The sequence below is a fragment of the Triturus cristatus genome, chromosome 1_2, assembly GCF_964204655.1.
Source record: "Triturus cristatus chromosome 1_2, aTriCri1.1, whole genome shotgun sequence".
NCBI classification, from domain to species: Eukaryota; Metazoa; Chordata; class Amphibia; order Caudata; family Salamandridae; genus Triturus; species Triturus cristatus.
Window position 1 is genome coordinate 326,648,737 of NC_140580.1, and position 26,886 is coordinate 326,675,622.

Sequence of the window (26,886 nt, forward strand, 5' to 3'; positions counted from 1 at the left end):
TGAAACAGGCTACATTCAACCAGACAGGAAGTCCACCAATGTAGCACCCCTCTCACTCTGTGTGTGCTTATCCGACTACAAAAGACACACAAAACAGTATATCTAGAGTTTGAGTGGTTTTTTCATTATAATTCGTATCAGGGCTTACAATGGTTGCAACAAATCACAACTATGCAACATGTTACAAACTCATAAACATCAAATAGACTCTACGAGCACAAAGCAGATGAAACAAACAGTACAGCGGTGATGGTAGCTGAGCATGTGTATTCTGCCAAAAGCACATGGTACAAATAGGGCAGTGTTTATAGTCTCTGTAACAGCCTGCCCAGCCTGTCCAGCCAGATGAAACCACCGTTGGAAAAGCCAATACGTCTGGCCTTGGCAAACAAGTAAATGTTTTTATTTTTTTCAATCATGCCATATACAGAAACAAATATATATATATATAAAGAAAAAAGTGGAACGTGAGCCCAGCCATCCAAGCCCTGGCACTGATGTGCAATCCTTTGTTGGGAGCTGTGCACACGTGATCATGAAAAATGCTGTCACTCATACTGGAAGACACCCAATAGCTGAAGTGGGCTGAACCATTGCCCAATGCTGAATGTTGTGGGGGGCTGAAACATAATGCGAGTGACTGTTGAACAGAACAGTGAACGAAGATGGATGACAGGTGGCTTCTGTATTTATTTCTGTATGCATGTATCTTCACAACTACGCAAATTATACAATTGCTGGCTTTACAGCTGATTGTGTGTCTGGCTGAACTAAGAACAGTATTTACAGTCCGTGCTCTTCCTACAATATGCTCGAGTCCAAATGTGCCCCTGGAAATAACAAAAACAAAGCTGGGCTTACTGTTTTTGACAATTCTTATTATAATAAGGCTAGGATAGAGAAAGCACCGTATTTGGTAAAGCAAATGAGTAGTGAGTTGTCTTCCTAACTGTGGAATGGACAATAGGAGATGGGATGTATCGCTGGAAGAGAAGCGTAGGGAGGAGGTAATATTCCATTGTATATTAGCGTAGTACAGGGCTTTATACTACTCTTGTGGCCGTAAAGCGCTGTTCTCGGATAGTCACGGGTGCCAATCTCCCCCCTCAAACATGTCTGTGGATACTTTATAAAATAGGTCTAACCATACTAGGAAAACCCAGTAATTGGCTGCGTGCTGTGATCTTCTACGCAGTAGATCAGCGGCTATGTTTTGCAGAAGTAGGGCTTCTTAAGCAAAGCGCCCAGGGCATCGGACTCAGTGTAACATGCACAGCACTGTTTATTGCACTCAGGCAACAAGTCCCTTTTAATTTGGTCTAGCAAATTTACACTGCTAATCTCGGGTGGGGGGGGAGGCAGAATGTAGGAGACTTAATTGAAAAAAGTAATTGTTGCTGTAGTGATTTAAAAAAAGGATGCCGACGCCACTTGGCCCTTCCAGCATTGGGTCTTTCTTCCTCAGGGTAGGAGGGGGCATGTGAGTGTGTGCACCCTATAATATCATGCGGCAGGGAACAGCCATGGTCTTCATCATACAAGCTACATTATTTTTTTTTTGTAGGAAGTAGCTCCTCTTGTCCTTTTTTTATTTTCTCACTGTTGCGCGGTTATGTTTTCCTTCGTGGTGGGTGGGGGGGTTATCGGTCTAGTCAATTGCTTAATATCTCTCTCTTCTCTTTCTTCTCTCTCTTTTTCTCACTCTCTGTCACCCTCACGCTTTGTTGCATTCTCTCTCTCTGCTCATCATTCATTCAGCCTTTGTTGTGTGTCTTTATGCTTCTCAAACCTCCTTGTTTCTCTCTCTCTTCCACTCCCGACCTCTTTCAATATCTCGTCCTCTCTTTCTCTTGATCTTGTTCCTCTTACACCCTTCTGTCTTTCTCTCACTGTCTCTTTCTCTGCGGAGGAGGCAGAGAGTTTCATGACTTTGTACCCCTAAACCCATTGGCATTCTGATGGAGATGAGCTCATGCAATTGTACTTGTAGCCAAATGCAGGTTTCATTCAACAAACAGTACAAATTACTAGTTACTGGAACATTCTGAGTGTGTTTAGGAAGTCATTAAAATTTCAGTCCACCACTAAAGATGCCTGGTCCTCCAGCAGGGGAGGTATGTGAATTGTGGAAGTGGTGGGTGCCTAGAAGCGCAAAAGCACTATACAGCACTCTGCCTCGGGCCTTGTCAACCCCGAGGCCAGGCTTTCATATCAGACACACACACACATACATCTAAAAAAGCACTCAGGAATACAAGCAGACATACATAAACACATAGCTGCAGGCATGCACACAAAAACAGTCACACAGATATACACATGTACTCCCTAGCACAGAGATATGCACATGCACTCCCCAGCACACAGACAAACACACAGTCGGGCTTTTAAACACAACGTCTGCGGCAGGCACATGATTTTCAACTCCCCTGGCCATCTGCAGCCCCAGAGGCAGACCCACGAGCTTCCACCCAATCAGAAGCTGGAATAGTGTTGAAAGTACCGAGGTAGGCCTTTTTTCTCCATTCCAACCTCTTATAGGGCAAAGGGTCATGTGATTGACAAGCCCTGAAGCTCCATTAGCTGACAGGCTGCACTGCATGACACTAGTGCAGCATGTCCGATATGTACTGTATCTGTGCGATGCCGTGCTGTAGCAGCCCCCACCTGACACATAAGCAACACAGACAGTGGAGCCCTCTTCTGCAGGCAAGATAATATTACAGTTTTTGTATGCAAACAAACGATCGGTGAGAAGGGTTGCTTTCGAGTAAAAGCTGTAACATGCCAAGCAGTAGTGGCAGAGTGAGGCAGGGTGTCGACGCCCTGGCACCCCCTAGGGGCAGCCGCTACTGACCGCCAGAATTAACTAGCATTGGCATAGCCAATAGGTCTCGCCTTTGGGACCATATAAGTGTTTAGCCACGCAACAGTTGCATAACTAAATACTTATAAGGTCCCAAAAGCGAGACCTATTGGCTATGCAAAATGGCCGTGCGGCCGCGAAAGTGAAAGTAATCATGGTAAAGCGCGGCGCACGCACCCGCACACATGCACTGTAGCTCTAAGCTGGCCTGGTAGCACTTTTTGGAGCCCTCTCAATAAGTCTCGCTAGACCAGCGCATGCGCTGGGTCAGGCGAGACCTAAAAAGGAAGTCATCATTAGTAGGTAGGTGTCTCTGATTGACTGTGGTTAAAGACTATTGTTTGTTTTCACTTAAAGTTGATAGCCCTCTCAATAAGTCTCGCCAGTCCAGCGCATGCGCTGGGTCAGGCGAGACCTAAAAAGGAAGTCATCATTAGTAGGTAGGTGTCTCTGATTGACTGTGGTTAAAGACTATTGTTTATTTTCACTTAAAGTTGATATAAGTATTACCTGAATGGAATGGAATGTTTCACGTTCAGTAATGGTTATAAAGGTTGCAGACGTATTACCTGGACGGGATGCTATGGTTCATGCTCAGCAATGGTTATAAAGGTTAAAGAAGTATTACTGGAATTAAATACTATGTCTAACATTGAGCTACTTCAGCAACAGATAAAAAGGGCACAGAAGCATTACTTGAATAGGATGCTATGTTTTTGGTTTCGACAGCAGTTATAAAGGTACCAAAGTATTACCTGAATAGGACACTATGTTCCTCATGCATCAAATGGTAATAAAGGTCAAATCAGTAGTACCTGAATAGGATGCAATCTGTAACATTCAGCAATGGTTTTCAAATGATTCATCCAGCGTGTTCAGGTCCCTGATTCCCTGATACCTTTAAAGGAAGATAGGCGCTATATACGTATTGATTAAAGACATTAGGGATTCCACAAATTATCAATTTGCCAACATTGTGAGCGTTGAAAAAACACATTGTTTCATATAAAGTAATGGAATTGGGATATACTTTTTATTTATTTACCAGCTTTATGTAGCGAATCAGCCTCCAAAGGAGAATTAGAGCACCTTCCAATAAACTTAAATGGAGTACATCACAAACAACAACATCACATTTAGAAAGGATATTGCAATAGCTTTGTTGGCAGTTCTTGGAACTTGTTAAGAGACAGGAAATTGATAGAGATTAGGACACAAAATGTGTCATTTATTCTAAAATGGAGGAGAGCAAATTCATTCAGATGGTGGAGAAAGGGGTGCATTTATAGGTCTTTTTGTAATGTCAGAAGGGGGAATTTATTTTTAGTTCCGGAGGGAAAGAGATCCAAGCGAAGGTCACAGCTCCAGAGAAGACTCGCGGCTCAAAAGAGGTTTTGAGTTTAGTTACTTCGAGTTGTAGGTATTTTTGAATTCTGAGTCCTGTTTTGTCCCTTGAAATAGGGAAGAGATTGGCTAAGTATGTTGGTTTGTTCAGTTGTGACTGTGTATAATGGTCGCTTGATGGTTGCTGGTGATGGGAGCAATGAAGATCTCTCAGAACGGGCATGATCTGACAGAATTGTCTTGACTGTATAGCCGATCGAGGATTGCGTCATTTTATTGTAATGCGATTTAGTAATGCCACTAAAGTTTACAAACCTCTCATCCTTCATTCTTCATGTGTGTGGCTATCTGCTCGTCACCCCCTTTGTTATGTTTTTGCCAAGAGAAGAATATATCTATAGATTCATTTCGAAAATGCAATTTTAGGAGGTCTTTAGCAGTATCTAAGTCGCATCGCTGGTCACGCATGAGGAAAATCATCGCTACAACTCCTTAGCGACATTTTGTTTGCTTTGCTACAGAATCCAGGTACTTTGTTAGTAAAAGGGTCGCAGAGACCACTGCTTTGAACTGAACTCCTCTTTGCACACTTTGAACTATTTTTGCAGCATTTTAAGAGTAACCCTATTTTTCTAGTATTGTGGATTTTTACTATTATTGGTCTTGTGGTAAATCTATATATAAAGATACTTATTTTTATAACTACTTGTGTGGTGTCCCTTTGTAGTGTTCCTCACTGTGTTACTGTGTATGGTCATAAATGCTTCACACACTGCCTCTGAGATAAGCCTAGCTGCTCGTGCTACGTTACCACAGGGTTGAGCAGGGGTTATCAAAGGGTGTAGCCCGCTTACTCTGACTTAGGAAGAAGGGTCCCTACTTGGACAGTGGCCAGCCATTGCTAACTAGAGACCCCCATTTCTAACATTGGTTAGAAAACTAGAAATGGTGAATTTGCAGCTTTAACTAATCGTCCCACATGGACAATTGGCCGAAGCCACAGACATCACATGATCTCAGGAACTACTTCATAGCATTACACATGATCTCATGCTTGGCGATGCAAGTTACATCATTCATGACATCATAGATGATGTCACCACTGATAGAGGCAACAATATTGCCACAGTACTCCAAATATAAACCATGCCATCAAGGATCTGCAAACTGCATTGGTCGGTCTATGATATATTTGATGGATTAACTAATATAATAGATTCATATTGCAGTTGCATCCACTTGCAGCCACAGTGTGAGCAGGCTGCCCACTCTGGTAAACATGGACTGAACTGCTTTCCTTGTCTGTGTCATAACTGGTGACACAACATTCTTTAGAAAAATAACCCCTTTTATTTAATACACTGTCCACAGTAATGGCCATGCATTTAAAGTGATTGGATAGTTATGCGTGATGTCATGAATGTCACTTTTAATGTCAGAGTTGAAGATCAGTGGGGTAAATGGGTCACAATATAAGGATGGTGCACTTTTCTTAACATGATCTCTTGCAAGTTAACATCCTGTGCAGACTACGGTACAGCCTTCTTGTTAACTCGCTCATAGATATACAGGAGTGTAGATGTGCAAGCGGGTAATGCGGCAAGGCCTGAGTAGATGCGTTGTCAGTATCCTCATGTACGGTACGGGGTGGAACCATCTTATGGTGGTATGAATTGAGTAATGCAATGTTCAGGGAGGTGTACTGCCGCGAGTGGTATGCAGCTCACCTCATGGCCATCTTTTTTTCCCCTTTTTCATTTTGTCCAGTTCCCAACACAGCGTCCCCTCCCGTATCCAGCGCCGCCAATGATCCAGTGGGCTCGTACTCCATTAATGGGATCCTGGGCATCCCGCGGTCCAACGGCGAGAAGAGGAAACGCGATGAAGGTAGGGCAGAAGAGCGAACCTCACCCTTTCCTTTTTTTATCCTTTGTCACCTGTGAACAGGCTCTGATTTCAGGCTCCGGCAGTCCAGCTGCTCTGAGGCCAGATCGTTTTTAGCAGCAAGGGCTGGCTCCACGCACCATACTGCTGTCCGGGAGGTTCTTCTTCCCGAGTCTTTAATGACAGTGTCCTGTTTCCAGACACCTGATCAGGGGGCAGGGCCGGGGCACCCACCGGTGGAGCTAACTTAACACTGTTCTCTGCTGGAACGAACTGTAACCAAACTCAGAGGTAGCCTGTGCCCTAGAACTGAACTGTGGGCAAGCTAGGGTATCCCTACAAGTGCGTGAGAGCTCTGTCCATTTTTGTTTTGTTTGCATGAAATTGATGTCTCAGCAGAGAGTGTGTTGAGCTTAAGCAGAAAATGTCTCTAAAGCAGGCATTTTCTCTCTGAACCACTTTCCTGCTAGCATTTCACATGGCTTTGGGTTTTCCCTCACATTCTGTTTCCCACAAGATAGCAGAAGGTGAATTTCATAATATTTTGAGTGCTTTTGTGATATGTGCATAGTTTTGTAAAAAGCAATCATTTTAAACACCGCCAGCGAGAGAAGCCCTTTAAAGTGCACCTTCACTATATCCATCCACACTGTCACAGGCTTCACAAACCTCACAACCTTCCCTTAGCTCCCAGGAGGAGTGAAACATAGATCTATGAACTTGGGACCATGCTATACCTTCAGGATAGCCAGAGTCTATGTAAATGACTGCCTTTCAGATGCATTGCATTTTAAGTTTTCTTATCTGAATAACCTAAAAATACTGCATGGATCCTACCCTCCCTGACTTACATGGACACCGGTGCCCCTATCTGGCTAAGTGCCCTATGTTTAGGGGTGAATGTTTTCAGTTTAGGATGTACTACAAACAATTCAAAGATTTGGGAGTCGTTGGATTAGCATAGGATTAAGGATAAACCTTGCAGTTCTTTACATAAATACCATGTTCAGCTGGTGACATAGAAATAGGACAAATGATTCTGCCTGTGCCACCCAGACGCCCATGAGGCCCAGCTTTTGGAGAGCTTTGTTTCTATGTGAAACATTTTGATACAAAGCTTCAGCGGGATGAGGGGATTGAGAGGGAAGCAGGGTGATCTCAGACAATTTATATTTTATACTGTACATTTCAAAGGGTGGTTGTAGGCTATTGGCTTAGTCACCATAACATGAGATTGTTTGGTTTCAAAATGTAGCCAGCAAGCTGATGGCTTAGAGAAAAAGACACAAAAATGTTATTTTGTGTGCATTTTCATTATTGTTCTCAGTACTTAGTTACATTTGTGCATAGCTTTTTGGGGGCATTTTCATAGGATTGTGTCTATCCACCCTCTTTTCATTGTGAACTGCCATTTTTGCTAGCTTTTGGTAGGACTGTTTCTTTTGCTTTTTTTCTTGAATTTTCCATTTTTTCCATGTACCACATTTGACCTTTCAATTGGATTGTCTTTCAGTACTTGTGTTCACTATCTTTTTTCAATTTTATCTCAGGACTGTGTAATTTTTTAACTTTCCATCGTCATTTTTTTCTACTGTATTGCCGGGGTCTAATTTTCATTGACTATATCTTGTTTGGGTCGTTTCTCAGGAATTTCTTTCTTTTCCTGAGCCAATGTCCTTTTCAATGTTACTCTTCACTCCTTATTTAGGGGCCCATTAGGATGGCGGGCGGATCGCCCCTGCTGGGCCGGTGGTAGCCACCGCTTGCCCGGCGGGGGGCGATCGGTCCGCCATCCATGCCTGGATGACCACCCTCCATATTAGTATGGCTGAGGGGTCTGTGGCGGACGGAAAGACCGGCCGCCGATTTTCCACCGGTCGACTCGTAGACCTGGTGGAAAAGGGGCACAATATGGTGGCGGTGTCTGCAAGACACCGCCATCCATATTATGATTCAGGCAGAGATTCGTCTTTCCATGGCGCTGCCGCCATGGAAAGGCATGCGGTCCTTGCTGTTGGGGGCTTGTTGCTGGCCCCCAAGGTGTCGGAGGGGTGGGGGGTGCACATGGGGGGTACCTATGGTACACCGCCTCATTGCAATGCACTACGTTTCAGGCACCACGTGGTGCCTGCCATGTAGTGCATGGCAATGCTGTGCACAGTCCTTTTACATTGCGAGCGGGACTGCAGCCAGCAAATCCACCCGCAATGTAAAACGACCAGGATGCACCCGCCAGTGTTGCGGGCGCATCCTGATACACATGGCAGGACTGCCGCAACTTCGGCGGTCGGTCCCTGGCTCCGTGGCGGGCGGACATCGTAATGGACCCCTTAGTCTTTTACTTGAGCTGTATGTTTTTCTACCTTTTGATCAGAGTCTTTTTTGTCAGTCCTTTCGCTGGACGATTTTTTTTTGTCTTTTAATATAATTAAATCTTTTTGTCTTTTATTTAGATTATTTTCACTCTTTGTACCATGGTATTTTTATTGTACTTTTGGTTTACTATGTAATTCATGGACTCTCTTTAGCATCTTTTTCTCAAACTTTGTTTTGTATTGTCTTTTAAGTTTTTTCATATAATTGTTTTTCTACAATATCTATGGGCATTTTTTCTGTTTTTTACCTTGACTGCCATATTTCAGGGTTTTTGAGTACTACCTTTTACATGGACTGACTTTTCTGTTCTTTTCTTGGAATGTCATTTTCTAGTCTTTTCTGTGTACTGCCTCTATATAGGTCTGGTTCCTTCACTGTCATTCAAGGTCATTTTATTGGTCTACTGTGCCTGTCTTTTATGATCTTTAACATGGACTCTCTGTTTTTTTATTTTAACCCTGGGATTTTTAAGCTTTTTCTTGAGTTTTCACTTTTCAGACTTTTTAACGCTTTCTGATTTTTCAGTCTCTCAGTTGTTTCAGTGTTTTTTTGTCTTTCCTGTCTATGTATTCCTTGGACTACCTTCTGCTGTCTTTGAACTCTTATATTGTATCTTAATCCCGGCCACCCTTTAATTCAAAATCACATTTTCTGTTTTTTTATTTTCCTCTCTATTTTGCTTTTTCTCTTTTTCTTTTACCCCTTTTTCTATAATTTTCCAGGTGTAGTATATCTCTCGTTCATTGTCTATATTTTCCTTGCACTGCAAATTCTGCTATACGTTTCTTGAACCATCTTTCTTAGCATTTTCGTGTCTCCTTTTTAAATTTTCATTGACTTCCTTTTTTTCCAGTACATATTTTTTATTATCTTTTTTGGTCTTTTACTAGAACTTTCTGCCTTGACGGCTTTTCCTCGTGCTGTCTTTTTTACTGCCTCCACTGCCCTTTCCCTGCTGAACATTCAATTCCCCTTCACTAGCTCTCTATACACCCTCTGCGATTTCTCTTTCAGTGTCATCTTTGCTGCTGCTGCTGTTGCTTGCATTAGACAGTAGGAGCAGCAGGGATGATTAAGAAGAGGGGAGATAATTATGTGTCAAGATGATGTAGCCAAACTCCCTGGTCGGTGAAGGCAGCCAGAGTGATGCACAGTACGGCTACGGCAGTGGACAACGGGGTCTTATCCTGCAGGGATGCACAGGGTGCAAAATCAGAATTCTCTCCCTGTGAGCCTTTGTTTCCCCTGTGATGCTGAAGGCTCAGCATGCTATTTGTAATGATTGCCTGCATCTTGACATGGCCTACCAGTGCCCCCGGCATATACAAATTTTACATTTATTTCAAGAGAGAGGGACCAGGAGTACAAGGGTGAAGAGCAAATCGAAAAGGTTTTACTGCAAAAGTGTACCTTGACTTTTTGGTCAATTGCCTGCCTTTTGTGATATAAAGGGAACAATTCACAGTGCATTGAGACGTTACCATATAAAGCTGGACAGAAAGTACAAGATGGCTGCCGTAATCGTGGGAACAGAAGATTAGGCCATACAACACCTTGTATGGCTTTGTTTAGCCACCATGAGAAGAGACATGCCTAGGCCTTTTTTGCCAGCATTTAAAACAATGCACACTGTAACTCCATTTTTTTTAAAGAATTGATTATAGCCAGAATGACACTGCCTGATTGTACACAGAGATGAAAATACCCCCCTCCCCTCTCCACCCCTGGAAATCACCATCTTTGTCATTTTGATGATGCCAGGAAGAGGAGAATCCCTACTGCAGTCTTTTCAGTGCATATAAAAATATCAGGCTACTGCAGAAACTGACATTTCCTGTGCACTGCATAGGATGTGGACATAGCACTCACTTGTGCATCCTCACTCTGGTGAATCCTTTACCTCAAACTCATGCCCTCGTATTTTTCCTAATGATTGATGGTTACCAAGTTGATGAATCCACCCTGATGGGGGTCTTTTATGGTGAAAATGTTTCCACGCCTTTTGTTTTCTTTTGTCGTTTTGATCACATAGATCTTTTGGATCTTGACAATCACTTTTTCTCCCATCCGGTATCCCTTCACCTCTTCTCATTTATGTCACAGTGTACGAGTGCTTATTAACAATACCGATACCAAGATGACCCCCTGCTTCTCCTAGTGCTATCTTATTAGGTTTCGCCTGCACAGCCCTTGCAGTGTGCTTGAGAAATCTATTGTTTTTAATATAAACTTAAATGGGGCTTACATCCCAACTCATCTCTTTCCTGGTTTCTCAATGACTCCTGTGCATGCCACTTACCTTTCTCCTTTTCTAATGGCTGTAGCAGATTTTACTGCATTTACCAATGCTTGTTTCTCGTGTGCTTCTCTTATCAGTTTTCCGCCACCGAAATATTGTTAACATCCACTTTGGTGGAACTATATTCTTATAACATTTTGCCTTTTACTCTTGCATCATATTTATATAACAATGTATCACCTGGAGAGATTAAGTGATTTGCAAAGAATCACAGGATGTTGTGCGCCGCCCCGAGACTCGAATCGGGATCCCCAGCTCTTGAGTCTACAGCTCTGGCCTCTGTGCCACATCCTCTCCATTCTCGTGTTATCTGTCAGGGAGTTCGTTCTTTCTCTCAGATGATAATTAATTAAAACAGCTCTTTAATCATTACATAGGCGAAACCGATGCATTACCAATGCTTGTTTTCAGGTGCCATAAAGACCCAATTTTCTCTCTGTCTTCTGGTCCCTCTGCCAATCTCTTTCTCTCCCAATTACAGCAAACAGAGTTTTGCAGCATCTGTGCATAAGAGGAGCTCCTATGAACTCAATAGTAATTATTTCATACACACAGTGAGCATGAAAGGATGGGAAAGCCCTGAAAACCCTGCAAGAATCTGCGTTTTCTAACTGCAGATTATACACAAAATGCCTGGAACAGGCGCATTAAGTCACAGTCGATAGCACTCCTTCTTTGTATTGTTGAACAAAAAATAACCTTCATAATATGATTTGGAGCAAAAGCGCAAGGATCCCCTTATGATCCATACTTTGTGTCAAGTCAATGACAAATCCACAGGGGAGATGCTGCAAAGCACTCAAACAGTTAAACAACAGAAGTTTCCACTCTCTCCCTTGAGAGAACTACCCACGTCCTGTTCGGATTCCTCCAGCATGCAGAACAAAAGGTATGTTCCACCTCACAGCAACAGTGTGTGGAGTGGAGCCCTAGGTTAACTGCAGGCAAGACAATTTTTTGCCAGGATGTCTTTCTTTTGCTAGCAGCAGCTTCTAGTGTTTTTTTAGTACACAGAGGATTTAATGCTATTTCAGCAGTGTTGACCTTTGGTAAAGACTATATGAGCAGAAATACTCTTCTTGATGTTCTCAGAACACATCTTCTGCTAATCTCTCAGCTACTGCTCTGTTTCTGTGAGCCATGTGCCCAGCCTGGCATGTTTGACAATCACCCCCTGGGTTTGATCTCAACAATGAGTTCTCTAAGAAGGTGTAGCCGGGTCAGCATAATTGTTGTTACACTACCTGAAATGTGCTCAAGAGTACTTGCGAATCTCAAACTGTTTAGCTATCTGTCAGTGAAGCGAGGAAGAGTCCTCTGCCATCTGCCAATCTCGATTCGCCTCACAGTGTGAGCTGAGCGACAGGAGGAAGGGAAGAGACGGTGGAGGGATAGACAAGACTGAAAAGGAAACAGGAAGGTGGTTGGACAGAATGAGAGTAGCCATCGGGGGGAGAGAGGGAATATGGTTTAAAATTAGCCTAAGATGAATATATCAGACAATATGATTTATGATGTCTTTTTGGATGTCAATATCGAGGTATTAGAACATTGGAACGTAGGGAGCTCCTTTGAAAACAAAGGAGTCCTTTGGGCTTCTAATGGTTGGTAGAAGCCCGGAGCTCCAACATTCCATTGTTTCACGTTGTTCACAGCTGTTGCTGTGAACAAAGGCCCCTTGGAGCCCGAGGGGATTTTAACCCCCTTGGGTTACGAGAGGCATTTGTATTTACTAATTAGAACATTCTGCCCTCTATGGGTGGAATGATGTAATAATGTTACAGCCCTCCATAGCAGGCTGTACCGGCCATTTAAGGCCCACTCCCTTGTTAAAGGCCAAGCCTTTGGCTCGGGCTTTTAACACTGGAGTGAGTCTTTAATGGCCGGCAGAGCCTACTTCGGCGGGCTCTAACGCTATATTAAACCATTTGAAACAAGTATAGGGTTTTCACATCTAAAATATGGTCACCTAAAATGTTGCTCCCTCTGGCATTGATCTGATGACTGATATACCACAGCACCAATTTGAATAAAGGCTTGCTCATATCCCACATTGGAAGCAGTGTGCTGGTGTGAATTTTCTTCCGGCTTTGGTGCTCTCATTATTTGACATTATTGCCACTAAGAGTGTCTACCAGTTCCCAATTCATGATTTTTGGGATGAAGGTAATGTGCATTAGATCTAAAATGGTGATTGAGTTGTTGAACCAAGCCTGTGCCAAATATAGGATGTTGCCTATATAGCAGGGTGGATCATATTTGTGCTTTAAACATGTCTATCCCTGCAGCGCTTGTATTCTAAAACTATTACCTGGCAGTTGCCAAATTTATCTAGAAATTATTTTATCTATCACAAATGTCTACCTGTCTGTCTGTCTCTCTCGCTCTCTTATGCTCTCTCTCTCTCTCGTTGACACTCTCTCACTCTTAGGGATGCTTCATAAAGTATATACATTTGAAATGCCTCTCTGAAATATATCAAGCCTAGTGGCAGTGTAGATAACTATGGCATATGGAGACCTTGTTCCCCACTTAAGTGCAGCGTGCCGTCCGGGATTAACTAATGCTATTTTTCTATGCATCTGTTTCCTAATTGGGAGAACTTAGAGGCACGCTGTTCACCAGCATTAAATCCAGTAAAAACAAGCATAGGCAAAGCCAGTAGGCCTGTTGTTGGCTTCCAGCCTTTTGGCTTTGTCACAGCTTGTTTTGTTTTATCATGGAGTTTGCCCAAAATGTATTGCTGGGGAAGTTGCTGGCCCCTCACAAATCTAAAACAAACATTGGCTAAAAGAAAAAATATCTTTTGGTTTTTAAAAAGCACACATTGCCATAGTACACCCTGGCACTGAAGAAAACGACTTTGTGTGTGGATGTGTTCCTTGTGAAACAGCAGAATGCTGTCTCTCACAGTGAAGATAGCCAATGGGGCAAGTGGCCTGACACATCGCCCTACGCTGTATGCTGTAGTGGGTAGAAGAACAATGTGAATTATACACAGAACAATGGATGAAGAGGACCGGCTAGAAAGGGGTGTAACTAAGATTATTAAGCATATCATTTTAGTAAAATCAAAAGGTCTTTGCAAACACTAGACCTAAAAACTGCCATTTTCATGTACCTGTAAGGATAGATGTTTAATTAAAAGGCAAACGCATGCCAACAATGCTATTGTTGAGGTATGATTCTGCCTTCTACCATGTCGTCAGTAGACTTTTTGAACTCAAAATGAGAAATACATTCCCTGGAGAAAGCAGTGAACACAGTTTGTGTAGTTGTCACAATTAATGCGATAGCAAGTCTCACACACATTACGCAGGCTAGGATGTACCCCCTTCATACAATTGACATGCTCTATTAGTTGGACTATGGAACATTTTCTAAAGAACACATCCCCTGTGAGTGGCATCATCTAGAAGGTCTCGAAAGAACGGAGATTTGGCCTAGAAAGACTTTTTGCCAGGCTTCTGTTTGCTTAGAATTTTCACCATTACCTAGAACAGAGTGCATAGACTGACTCCCAGGTTCTAAATGGAGGCACTTTCTCTTCCAATAATGACATTGACCAAGAGAAAGAAAGGCAGAAAATTGAGAAAAACAGTGAGAAAGGAATAATTAAAAATCTGCAAGAGAGAGAAACAGATTGGAAGTGAAGGATGCGGAAGAAAGAGGCTCGAGTCGGAATCAACACTAGGAAGCCTTGGTATTCAGAGCCCACGTTCTGCAGCACCTCATCCCACTACTTGGCCTGTCTACTCATGATTTTTCACAAATTAAGCACTGGGATCAGTGCTATAAATGGGCCGCTACTGTCTGGTACTGAATACCTGCACTTCTTTCATTTGAAAGGCAGAGTGCCTGCACTTCTCAGCACTCCTACAGTGCATTCAATGGTAGAGTAATGGTACTATTCAGGAGAAGATACACACTTTTCTAGACGGTGTGTACCAGTAGTCTATATTTCCATTTAATGCACCAATTAGGATGAACTGGGCCCTCCTAAACTTATCTCGTTTGACAAGTGCTACCTCTCTTATGAGACATGTCTCCTTTAGGGGCAGGCTGCATCTCTCGGAGTAAATAGGGTAAAAAACGCAAGCAATACCAGGTCTGTATGTCTCCCTGCCTTTTCCTCGTGCCTGCAGCCTCTGCCTCTACAAAAGAATGAGCGCACATCAGTTTTGTAGTCCTCATATCTGTGGCACTGAGACTGTCCTCAGCTGTGCCGTTAATGTTCCATCTATGGCAGTGTCATAGCCATTGCTTGGCCTACCCCAGGCACTTTCTGTCTATGTTTATAAGAAAGCGGTGCCACAATAGTCGTTGCTTCTCTCCCTGAAAGCCAGGCCTCAAGTCTCATGTGATTTCTTTGCTTGTTGCGTGTTCCCCTTGGGATGTTTTGTGTCAGAATGTGTCTGGTGCTCTCGTTCCCTGTGACATTGTGGCTGTCCCTTCATTTTACTGCTTGGGAAAACTCAGAGACTGTTTCTCACCATTTTGGCATCATCCGTTTTAATATCGAATGTGCTGGACATAAATGTCTTTTGGTTATCATAGCAGGTAGAAATGGCTTTAAGGTTTTTCGGTGTTCCAGGCAAAATAGCAGTTTCCTATTGGAGCGCCCCCATCACCTGAACATAAAGGTATTTTCATGCCTTCTCTTGTAATTTCTTGCCACCTAGTTAGTGTTGGTGCACTATGGATATTGCCTTACCAAGCAGGCTTCTGTGGCAGGTGCTGCTTGTACGCAGCGTAGGAGTCTTCATTGCTTTAGTCTTGTACTGAAACGCAGGTGTGCCTGTGCACACACACAGGTATCCACTAACACACTTCTGTGACCTACATACGCATACAGATCCTTATAATGGCCCTGGAGTCAAAAGGCATTCAGAGAATATACGTCGACATGTCACGGTGCAACACATGTTGCATGGTGTATGAGGACTGTTGAAGTTAGGATTGTGGAACTGGGTAGGATGTGAAAAGTTAGTGGGTTAACTCTTGGCTGGTCTGCCTTTATTGAAATCTGTGAGTGACATGCGCGTTACTGGTTTGGTTCGTCTACGGACACCACAATTCACGTGTTGTACCTCTGGTTTACTCCGTTTCTTGCACAAGTGGTTCTGTGCAGCATAAGTAATCTTTCTTTTTAGTGCTTTTCAAAAAGTACTCTGCGAGTAAACGAGTTCCACCAGCCTCCATCTGTTTGACCTGAAGTCCATCTCACATGGTCCCTTTTATATTTTATAAGAGCTATCAAAGGTAAAACTGACCCTTTTCAATCTAGAGTTTGCTGAACCTAGAGATGGTGCAAGCAAGCAGTGCTGCCAGCATGTGTCGAACCGGATAAAATGCCTGTCTCCGGGCCAAGGCGCTCATCTCTGGTGCACTGGGCCCCGAGTCCACTGAATGAATGCGTTTTTGTTTACGCCCAATTGAACAGCTACCATTGAGTGTCTGAACGTATCACTCTCAGGAGCCTGTCTCTGTGGTACGAGCAGCATCCCTCCCCCTGGCACTTGCAGGGACAATCTGTCTCCCACATGTTTCGAAGCGTCCTCCTCTGCTGTCCCGCTCTTGTCTTCTGACATTACTGCGCTGGCGCCTGCTCAGTTACTGCGCAACAATCTACCTTGTCTCCGTTTTTTATGTTCATGGCAGGCGCTTCTCAAAACAGGAAAGATGCCATCAGCGGAAGCCTCGGTCTCGTATGAACCCCCAAACAGAGACAGTTTTATCTACAGGGCTTATTGTATGGCAAGCTCTTACTTCTGAAAGGAGAGTTGGTCTGGGAAAGAGTCAGTCACATGACACTCTCTGCCCAATGCCACTGCTTAGTCACCCATTCAGAAGAATTAAACTGTTGCCGAACCACCTTGTCCCTTGACTGGGGTTATTTGCCTCAAAGAGGGCAAATAACACATGTAAATGACGAGAAGTCAACCAAAGTTCTCTTCAAAACAAAAAAATAAAAATAAGAAAATGCTGTGCAACGAGAATCCTCAGCGGGCAGTAATCCTTAACCACCCTCTTCGTTTTATAGTCTCTTTGTATTTGTTTGTAAACATGAAAATCTATTTTGAAAGTAATTTTCTGGAAAGAATTAAAAGGGAAGTGGGAGGGCCAGATAGGGCGGAAATTGAGAAAATAAGGGTTTTCGTCTGTATGTTTTTTAGGCCAGGCACAGCCCAGGGGAAGTTCGTGGCAAGGTGAAAGAAAATTGCATATTCAATCTCCATCCGAGAACTTCACTGGCAGCGGCACCGCCTCCTGCCTGCCTGAAAACAATGTGGCCCTCTCTCCCTTCTGGTGCTGTCCTGAGTATCAGGGCTAACTTTAACTTCAGGGTCATTAATTCGGATGATTATTGAAGCCAAGATGGATGCCGGTCGCCCGCTTTCAGCCTTCCGGCCTCGTTACCCCGCCCCTCCCTCGACCCTTCCCCTCCCGCCCACTAAAGGCACTTATCTTCGCTGGGAAGTACATGGTGTAGGTGTAGGGACGGAGGCGCTGATGGGAGAGGAGATTTTATGAGATCATGTGTCACCTGATTCGGAACCAAATTGTTTTCGAAACGGTGGAGGGTGGAGAGGAGCGTGTCGGGGAGGAGGCCGGAGCGGTGCCGGTGGCGGCCATTATTACCTTCCCACAGGATGTTCTATGTGTTTTTATAAATGGAAAGTAACGTCCTAGACTTGGCAGTCCGCATTATGCAGGAGATTGGGAGGTGATGCGTGCATATATGTCTACAGTGGTAGTGTGGGATGGGGGCGGCAGAGGGGGTGAGGGAGATGGTGTGTGTGTGTGTGGGGGAGGGGGTGTATCTTATCACTGCTTCTTCAGCAGACTAGCCGGAGTGTCGTCCTGTGAGGTGACATTTGAATTTACAATTCCGCTGAGAAAAGCTATTAATTCACAAATTAACATTTCTCTCTCTCCCTCTCGCTCTCTCTCTGTGTATCTCACATGGATGTTCAAGCAATTGAAAAGACAAAGGAAATAGCCCCAAGGAACAGACTTTACTGCTAGTCTGTCTGTGCAGAGATTGCTACCACTGCTTCCAGATATATAAACCAATTACCTGAGCGGCTCTGTGCATGGCAGCCAGCTATTACCTCTCTTTGTATGCTCGACTCCATTGCTGGATTACACTGTGTATCTTGTTAATATAAACTAGCCTCACGCTGTCCTCCAATGGACGCAGAGCTTTCCCGTCTCCCGGCCAAGACGTTGCTGCTGGAAGATGGGGCAGGGTCTTCTGCGATGAAGAATGGCCCTGCGGCAATACGGTTTTAGTAAGAGCGATGTGCTCTCGGTCCTTGGCTATTGACGAGTGCCTCTTGTAGAGTGCATCAAGGAGTAATGGTACCTCAGAATGTAAAAATAGTGTTTCGGTAGGAGCTACAGAGATGCAACCCCAAGGCGGACGCGTCTGAGTTGCTGCTCTACCGCTGTTTTGATGGCACTGTACCTCAATACCGAGGCCTAAATATCGTTTTGAAAAATATAACCCCTTCAGAGAAAATAATATTTGAAAATCTACGCTCAGGGGTGATGTTTCTGCAAAAGTATTTAGGTCACAATATTTATGGCTGACGATATTTTTGTTCTTGATAGTCTGGCATACAATCCATTTGAAGTGACCTACATGACAAATCATTGATATATGGTTGTCTCAGGATACTCAATGTATACATAAAGGGTTGACCAATTCAAAACACATTAATCTTCCAATCTCTGCTCCCTTCACTTTCAAAGAATTCTCAACTAAAAAGTTAGTTTGCTCTTTGTGTCATTCCTAGCATTCCAAGACACCGGCCAATAAAGATACTCGTTGACTCAAATGAGGGCTACGGTTGAGATACACTAGTGGAATGGTTGGACAGAACCCGGGATTCAAAATCAGTGGCGGCGATGTAACGGTGTGGAGAAGATAGCTGCTCTAGAAGGAGAGGCTCTGGATGAGACAGCAGTAGACGCTGATCCAGAGTGGACTCAATATGGAGCTGGTGCATAGGGTGGACTAACATACAGCCTGATTTCTTTAAAGCAAAACATGTTATTTACAGATGTTACCATTGCTAAGCTTGTAGGGAACCAGTGCTTAATTTGAGACCCTGGTTTCTGGTGCTCAGCACTGGCACTTAATTGGTTTCTGGTGCTTGACACCAGCACTTATTTGTCAACACCGCACTTATGATAGTCTCCCACATGGTGGCGCTGCTTATCTAATTTAGAGATGAGCAGAACAACGGTTGTTTATGAATGCAATATACATTCAAAATTACTAATATCTGCCTCCCCAGCCATTCCTTTAGCTTTGGGATCCTGGAATAATGTGAACTGTTGCATTTGCACGCGAGCAAGATGCTTAGTAGTTGTTTTGGCCGCGATGACGGGTGATGGGTGGTGCAAGCTGCAGGGCCTCCTGGTCAGGGTCCTTGCACTTATTACTTTACAAATTAAGCACTGTGGGAAACATCTAGATTTCCACCAAACCACCCATGACGCAAAGATGACTTAACCCCACCCATTTGTTGGCTGTAAATCTCTTCCTCACACCTAACTCAGATCTAGGCCTGGCAGTAGTTTTCTTCAACCTAGTGTAGCTTTTATGGATTCAGAGGATGTGCCATTGCATTTATTGCTGCACAGTATTAAGTAGGGTTATCTCAGTCATGCCCAACTGGGCCAAGGATGTCAGCACTCTGATTGCAGGTAGCATTTGTAGCTGAAACAGGAAGAACTTTGCTTTGGGAAACAGGTGTTTCCATTAGCCAGCATCATTTGTCGACTTTGGAAACAGGAAGGACTTAGTTGTCCTACCAGCCAAAGAGCCAGGGGCCTTCCGGTTCTCACAGACATCTGCAGTAGTTGCTCGAGGCACCAAGCTATCTTACTGTAAAAACATCTCTAAGAATCCAGCGTTCCCTTCATGTCCTCCTCTTTAGGGCAATATCAGACATGGGAATGAGGCTGCCTTTGCTGCTTTTTTCAATCAGGAGCAATCCTCACCCACGTTGCCTGAGTCCTGCTTCCCTCCCTATACTTCCTCACCCCTCTTCCTTGCTTGCTGTTCCTCTAAAGGCTCGCTGAACCTCAAGCACAGGTGAGTGATCTTCACGCCGCCCGCGCACTTGAAAAAGACTGAACGTATCAGCGGAGGAGCCAGCAGCCCTGCCAGTAACTCAAGCCGCTCTGACCGCTCGGTGAACCCCTACCTGGGGACCTTGGCAGTGGAAATCCCAACCTTTTCCAAGAGGCAGATTGACAGCAGCTCATTTTCAATCTATTGGGGGCCATTGCAAAAGCCCGACAGAGCGTCACACTCTGTCACAATCTTTTCTCCATCGTGTTCTGTCCAACTTTGTCGGCAGAATGGCTAGGAGTGTTCGAAATGTGCGTAATTAGCTTCCACGCAATTACGTGTAATTCTGCAAAAATTACATGAAGTCCAAAGACAGCATTTAGCACTCTTATTTTAGCGCAAAATGTGTCCTCGCTTTCATTTTGGATGCAAAAACGTGTTTCATACTGAAAAAGAGTCCAAAAACCCCAAGTGCCATGAACAGCAGCCGCTTGCGCTCTAGTCGTTGACATTGTTCTTGTGCTCTTGCGCAAAATCTTGCCACGAACAAGGAGTAATTTCAACACTTGGCATAATGGTGTCAATTTGAATAACAAGTTTATGGCAAAATTGCGCCATTTACTGTAATAATGGCGTGTGGTGAGTAATCTGTAGGTCATGGTCAACAGTCCAGCAGGGCCCACTCAGCTTGTTATCCTCCTGGGGTCAACTCAGAACAAAAGTACTATTGAGGTGGGCATTAAAATACCTGTTTTCTTTTTAACAATCAAGAGATAATGTAATTTTTAATTTGCTATGGAATACATATGATTTTGACCGAATTCTGCACTATGAGTTAATGCCAAGACTCATCTCTAGCCAGGTTTACTACACCGTGCTACTTTAGTAAGCGCATGAACAAAATGATAAGGCACAGTGAAAAATGGCTGCAGCTATTTCATGTGTGACTCTCAAGAATGAACATACTTGTGTGCACACTTCATTATAAAGATACAGTAAAAAATGTAAGTGCAAGTTCCCGTTGTCTAAGACAATTTTTCTGAACTTTTGCTGCATCTTTGGAGCCCAAAAGTTAGCATTTCAGAATTTGCATAGCAGCAGCTTCTACGCGTGCCTGCATTCTGAGGTGAAACCATTTCATGAGTAGCCGTAGGTGGTTTTTGCATGGATATAGCTTCATAAAACAAGGTACCTTGCTTACTGAAATATTTAAATAAAAAGATGGATTCCTTTGTTGCTCTTCGTCAGTTATATTGAGTTTGCCACAGTATTTTTCTGGTGAAAAAAATAATCTGGCCGACCTCTCTCAGTGACTATCCCATCACATGGCTAGCGGCAGAGAACAAGCGAGTCACACAGAGAGCGCTCTTTGATGAACGCAGTCCTGGGAGCTTGCATTAAAGTAAATGCGCTTGATGTAGTTTCTGTCCTCCCCCTAGTAAGCTGGACAGGTGCCACCAGCCTTCATGCGCCTGCCAAGCGACCTCCAGGAAACAAAGCCAGCAAAAGATACGTGCGGGCATGTCCTGGCCCGACCAGATATATCCGTGCCAGGCGGGGGGTACCGTGTGACTTTGGGGCTGGTCACGTGTTGAGCGAGGCGTGCGGTTTCCGTAGCGAGACTTTGGCTCTGCCAAGGTCCAGTTTCGGTGGCGTACACATTGCAGGGAGAGGAGCAGCAGTTGTTTCTGATGCTTATCTAGGCAAGACTGGTGATGTCTATAGAAAGAAAGGATTTGTAGATGATTGAGATGTGTTAGAAGGTGGGCTAAGGCTTTCTTTTGAGGCATAAGTGGGATGTTCAAGGCAAAACAAGGGCATTTTGGGAGCTTGCCACTCATGTTGCATCCACGGTGTCACCTCAGGTGTCTGCGCGGCTTATCTTATTCGGGGGCAGGCTGTTGTAAACGTCAATTCTCGATTAAGTGTGGTGATCTATTGGTTAGTGGTGCTCCGTGGATTAACACAAAGATTATAGAATCTTTCATTACTGATCTGTTGCCTTGAATCCAGCCATAGTAGTGGTTGTACAAGCATATCTTATGGTTATGTTGTGATCTGTGTGAGATTTGTATTTTGTGTTAGGCAAATCCCGACTGGATAGCAGTCAGTTTTTTTCAGGAATACATTGATCCCTGGTTTGTCACTATTTCTGGCAGTCTCAGCAGAGAGGTGCAGAACTCACTCTATTTGTGGAAAGCATCCAACTTCCATAATTGCCCTATTAAAGTAACTCAACACCAAAATGGAGTCACCTGGTCTGGCTGCAGTGGAGGTACGTCTGTGTTTATTGGAACCCTACGCATTCGACGAATAAAAATGGAATGAGTCCTTTGCAAGTATACATTACACCTGACCCTTAGTCATGAGTGTGGTATTCACAACATATGACGCCTCTGCCGAGGGTCTCATTGTGTGAGCTCATGTTTCCTCTGTGGCTGTATTCTTTTGCGGGGTCTTCGCTGGTTGCCAGTGAATGCACCAGATTGTGAACCTGTGCCACTAATTCATGCACAGCACTGCTCCTGAATATCTGACCTGCTGGATTTCAGGCTACCGTCCCTATCCTTCCTCTCCTCCGCAGTCTTCTCTTGTGGGAATTGGTGGTCTCCATGGTGGCACGTCAATTATTGAACCAGCTTATTGTTGATCAAAGGGAAATTTGTTCCTGTGTTTAAAAAAAACAATGTTGGCTTCTTTGCTTACTTCTACTTGCTCATTGCACTGAAGGGAGTTTTCTTTGTCGCAAGCCTATATATTGTTTAGTCTGTGGAGTGCTGGTTATAAGTGATAAATACAATGGTACAATTGTCAACTTCACTGCGGTGTGTGTTAAGTAACGAAAAGTTTCTTACCTGTCGGTGTAGTTTTGCAGCTTGAAGATCTTTCTGGATTCACTATGCTGTGCATTATTCCGCGATCTTGTGGTTGGGTCCGGATTCGTAGTCTTTTCTTTGTTTTTTTTTTTTTTTTTTTGTAGCCCAGGTGGGCGTCGACGTCTACCATTTGGTGCCCCTCCCGTGACGTCGTCGTGCTTCCTGCGGAAGTCCCACCTTTGGGGCGCCATCTTCGGGTTCTTTTTTCCCTGTTTTTTTTTTTTTTTTTTTTTAACCCTAGGCGATTGATCAATCCTTTTGTCCATATTTCTGTACGTTTCCACTTCTTTGATCCTATCCATTTCACCCCCTCTTCCTCCAGCCTCATCTTCCTGGCGGAGGTGGGTGGGTTCGCTAGTGAATCCAGAAAGATCTTCAAGCTGCAAAACTACACCGACAGGTAAGAAACTTTTCGTTTTGCAGCGTGAATCTTTCTGGATTCACTATGCTGTGCATAGACTTTGTAGCGGTTTTCCTATTTTTGTGGTGGCTGGGTGGAAGATGATCGCTGGTCGTTGAAAATGTGTTGTAGCACCTTCTGTCCGACCTGTGCTTCCTTATTCATTTGAATGTCCACGCAGTAGTGCTTTGTGAACGTGTGCACAGATGCCCAAGTTGCTGCGAGACAAATGTCTTGGATGGGCGTGTTTGCCAGGAAGGCAACTGTGGCCCCCTTCTTCCTTGTGGAGTGAGCTTGGGGCCCCTCCGTTAGCTCCTGTCCAGCCTGTTTGTGACAGAATTGAATAGTGAGGGCAATCCACCTAGCGATGGTGCCCTTGGTCACTGGTCTACCCATGAAGCTAGTAGCAAAGGACACAAACAGCTGCTTCGACTTCCTGAGTTCCTTGGTTCTTTCAATGTAGTGCATCACCGCTCTTCTGGCATCGAGGGTGTGCAGGGCCTTTTCTGCGTTTGTAGTCGGGTTTTGGAAGAAACTCGGTATCTGGATACTCTGATTCATGTGGAACGCCGACACTACCTTGGGCATGAAGTGTGGGTCCGTCCTCAGGACTACCCTGTCTTTGTGAATTTGAATGTAGGGCTCCTGTAGCGTTAGTGCTTGAAGCTCGCTCACCCTGCGTAGTGAGGTTATGGCCACTAGAAAGGCAGTTTTCATCGTCAACATTTGTAGAGTGGCCTTGTGAATGGGTTCAAACGGCGCCTTCATGAGCTCCGTCAGAACCACGTTTAAATTCCATGCCGGCGGCGGCAACCTTTTCGGGGGTGCCATTCTTTTGGCTCCCTCCATGAATCTCTTCACCACCTGCGAGGTGAAGAAACTTCCACCCTTCTCACCTCTGGTGTAGGCAACGATCGCTGCTAGGTGTACCCTTAGGGAGCTCGAGCAGAGGTTACTCTTTAGAAGGTGTGTGAGGTACCTCAGCACAGTTGAGTCTCTTGTCATTCTGTTTTGCAGGCCCTTTTTCCTGCACCACACCGTGAATCTCTTCCACTTTGCGCTGTAGCACTTTCTTGTAGTAGGTTTCCTTGCCTCCCGTAGCACTCGCATAGTGCTCTGAGGTAACCTTAGGTGTGCGAACTCTAGGTCTTCAGGAGCCATGCTGCTAGGTTGAGGGTCTCTGGCTCTGGGTGCAGGACCTCCCCGTTTTGCATTGAGAGCAGGTCTTTTCTCCTCTCGAACCTGTACGGATTGCCTTGCGCCATTTCTTGAATCTGTGAGAACCATGTCTGCCTCGCCCACTGTGGAGCCACCAGGATCAGAGTCATGTTGCTGGTTCTGCACTTGTCGAGCACTCTGTGCAACAGGGGTATCGGTGGAAAGGCGTAGGCAAATGTCCTCCACCAGCTTATCCATAGGGCATTTCCCCTGGATTGCTGATCTGGTTGCCTGGACGCGAAGCTTTGGCATTTTGCATTGTGGCGTGTTGCAAATAGGTCTATTGTGGGAGTCCCCCATCTCTGGAAGATTTTCTCCGTTTCCTGGCCATTGAGCTCCCACTCGTGCGATGCTGAGGTCTGTCTGCTCAGCCAGTCTGCCTCCACATTGTCCTTCCCTGGTAGGTGAATTGCCAGTAGATCTATCTTGAGAGGTATGGCCCATCTCCAAATCTCCTGAGCTAGGGATGAGAGGGGAAACGACTGTGTCCCCCCTTGTTTGTTGATGTAGAACATCGCCGTGGTGTTGTCTGTCTGTACCAACACCCTCTGGCCGAACAGGTGTCTCTGGAATGCCTTCAGGGCTAACAGTATCGTTTTCAACTCGAGGTAGTTGATGTGGCGGACCGCGTCTGCTGGAGCCCATAGACCCCTCACTCTGAGGTTGTCCATGTGCGCTCCCCATCCCTTCTGCGATGCGTCCGTGGTAATGGTCATTGTTGGGCTTGGTGGTGTCAGGCTTCTCCCCGTTGTTATGTTGTCTCTGTTCCACCAAGTTATCTCCTCCTGCACTGCGTGCGTAACAACCACTAGATCCTCCCAACTTCCGTTTGCTTGTGACCATTGCTGTTGCAGCCATTCCTGGAATGGTCTCATGTGCAGGCGTACATTCGGCACCAGCTGGATACAGGACGCCATCATCCCCATCATCTTGCTCACCGCCCTCACTGTCAGAGCTCGCCCCTTCTGGTAGAGCTGCGTCTCCTTCAGTAGAGCATCTGTCCTCCTGTCGCTGGGCACTACTGTACTGTTGAGGGAGTTGATCTTTGCCCCCAGGAAAATCTTTACCTGTTCCGGTTCCAGCGATGATTTTCCCCAGTGGATGGAAAATCCCAGATTTGTGAGGGTGTCTGTTACGCGTTTTGCGTGCCTCTCGCACTTCTCGCGTGAGTTTGCCTTGACCAGCCAGTCGTCCAAGTAGGGGTATACGTGTATTCCCTGCTTTCGTAGGTGTGCCGCTACCGCCGACAGGCATTTTGTAAAGACCCTTGGCGCTGATTTTAATCCGAAGGCCAGGGTTGTGAACTGGTAGTGTTCCTGTTCGATGTTGAATCTTAGAAGGCCCTTGTGCCTTCTGTTTATTGGGATGTGAAGGTAGGCATCCTTGAGGTCCACGGTGACCATGAAGTCCCCTTCTCTTATCTGTGGCAGTACCTCCTGCAGTGAAGTCATTTTGAACCTTTGCGTTCTGATGAACTTGTTTAGGTAACGGAGGTCCAGTATGGGTCTGAGGTCTCCGTCTACCTTCGGAACCACGAAGTAGTTTGAGTAGACCCCTTTGTTGCGTTCCCTGAACGGCACTGTCTCTATGGCTCCCTTTTGTAGGAGTTTCCGCGTTTCTTCTCTGAGTATTGCCAGTTCTTGGGCCGATCTCTGTCTTCCCTTCGGCTTCCTGTTTGGAGGTCTTTTCTCCAAGTCTACGCAGTATCCGTACTGCACGATGTTCCGTATCCACTTGTCTGTGGTTATACGCCGCCACTCCTGAAGGTAGAACCTCAGCCTTCCGCCTACTGGTGACGTATGCTCGTAGGCTCTTGAATCTTCTCTTCCCCCTGATGACACTTTTTTGCGCCTCACCCTTGGGGACCTTACGAGGGTAGGCGTCTTCTTGCGTGCTGAGTCACTTCGAGGAGGGCTGATCGCCCCCTCTCCTCCTTTGGCCACGTCCGTTCCCTCTCCCGCGAAAGGACTGGCCCCGAGGTTGATATTGCCAGCTTTGCTTCGGCTGACTTTGTCCGTGACCTTCGCCCTGCTGACCTTGTTGGAACGCCTGGTGCGACGTCCCCTGTTGGCTTCCACCTTTACCGTAGGGTCTCCTCGAGGGATTTCCTCGTCTCATTCCCCTCAGCTGTAGGGCCCCCATGGACCTCGCTGTCTCGTTTTCCTTCTTGAGCTGGGTGAGCTTTTCGTCCACCGTTGCTCCGAACAGTGTCTCTCCGTTGAAGGGGGTGCCAAGGATGTTGTTCTGCACTTCCGGTTTGAATCCCGAGATTCTTAGCCATGCATGCCTCCTCTCTGTGACCCCTATGGCCATGAGTCTTGCTGAAGTCTCTGCCCCATCCAACGCCGTCTTTATACAGGAGTTGGCGATGTTCTTGCCTTCATCTACCAGGTGAGAGGCTCTCTGGCGGTATTCTTCGGGGAGGTGCTTTACTAGCTCCCCCATCTCATCCCAGTGTAGGTATTGGTGTCTATTGAGGAGTGCATTCGAATTCGCCATGCGCCAGTGCATTGCGGCGTTCCTCTCGACCTTTCT

The 26,886-nt window shown here is 45.2% G+C and overlaps 1 protein-coding gene across 8 annotated transcripts in view; it reads left to right on the top strand.

Moving 5' to 3' along the window:
• Positions 1 to 26,886, top strand: part of PAX2 (paired box 2) — a 133,383-nt gene that overhangs the window by 44,393 nt on the left and 62,104 nt on the right. For all 8 annotated transcript variants that reach the window (XM_085603893.1, XM_085603896.1, XM_085603898.1 and 5 more), the window contains exon 5: positions 5,978 to 6,097. In XM_085603893.1, the coding sequence (XP_085460019.1) occupies positions 5,978 to 6,097 (120 nt within the window). The remainder of the gene's footprint in view (positions 1 to 5,977; positions 6,098 to 26,886) is intronic.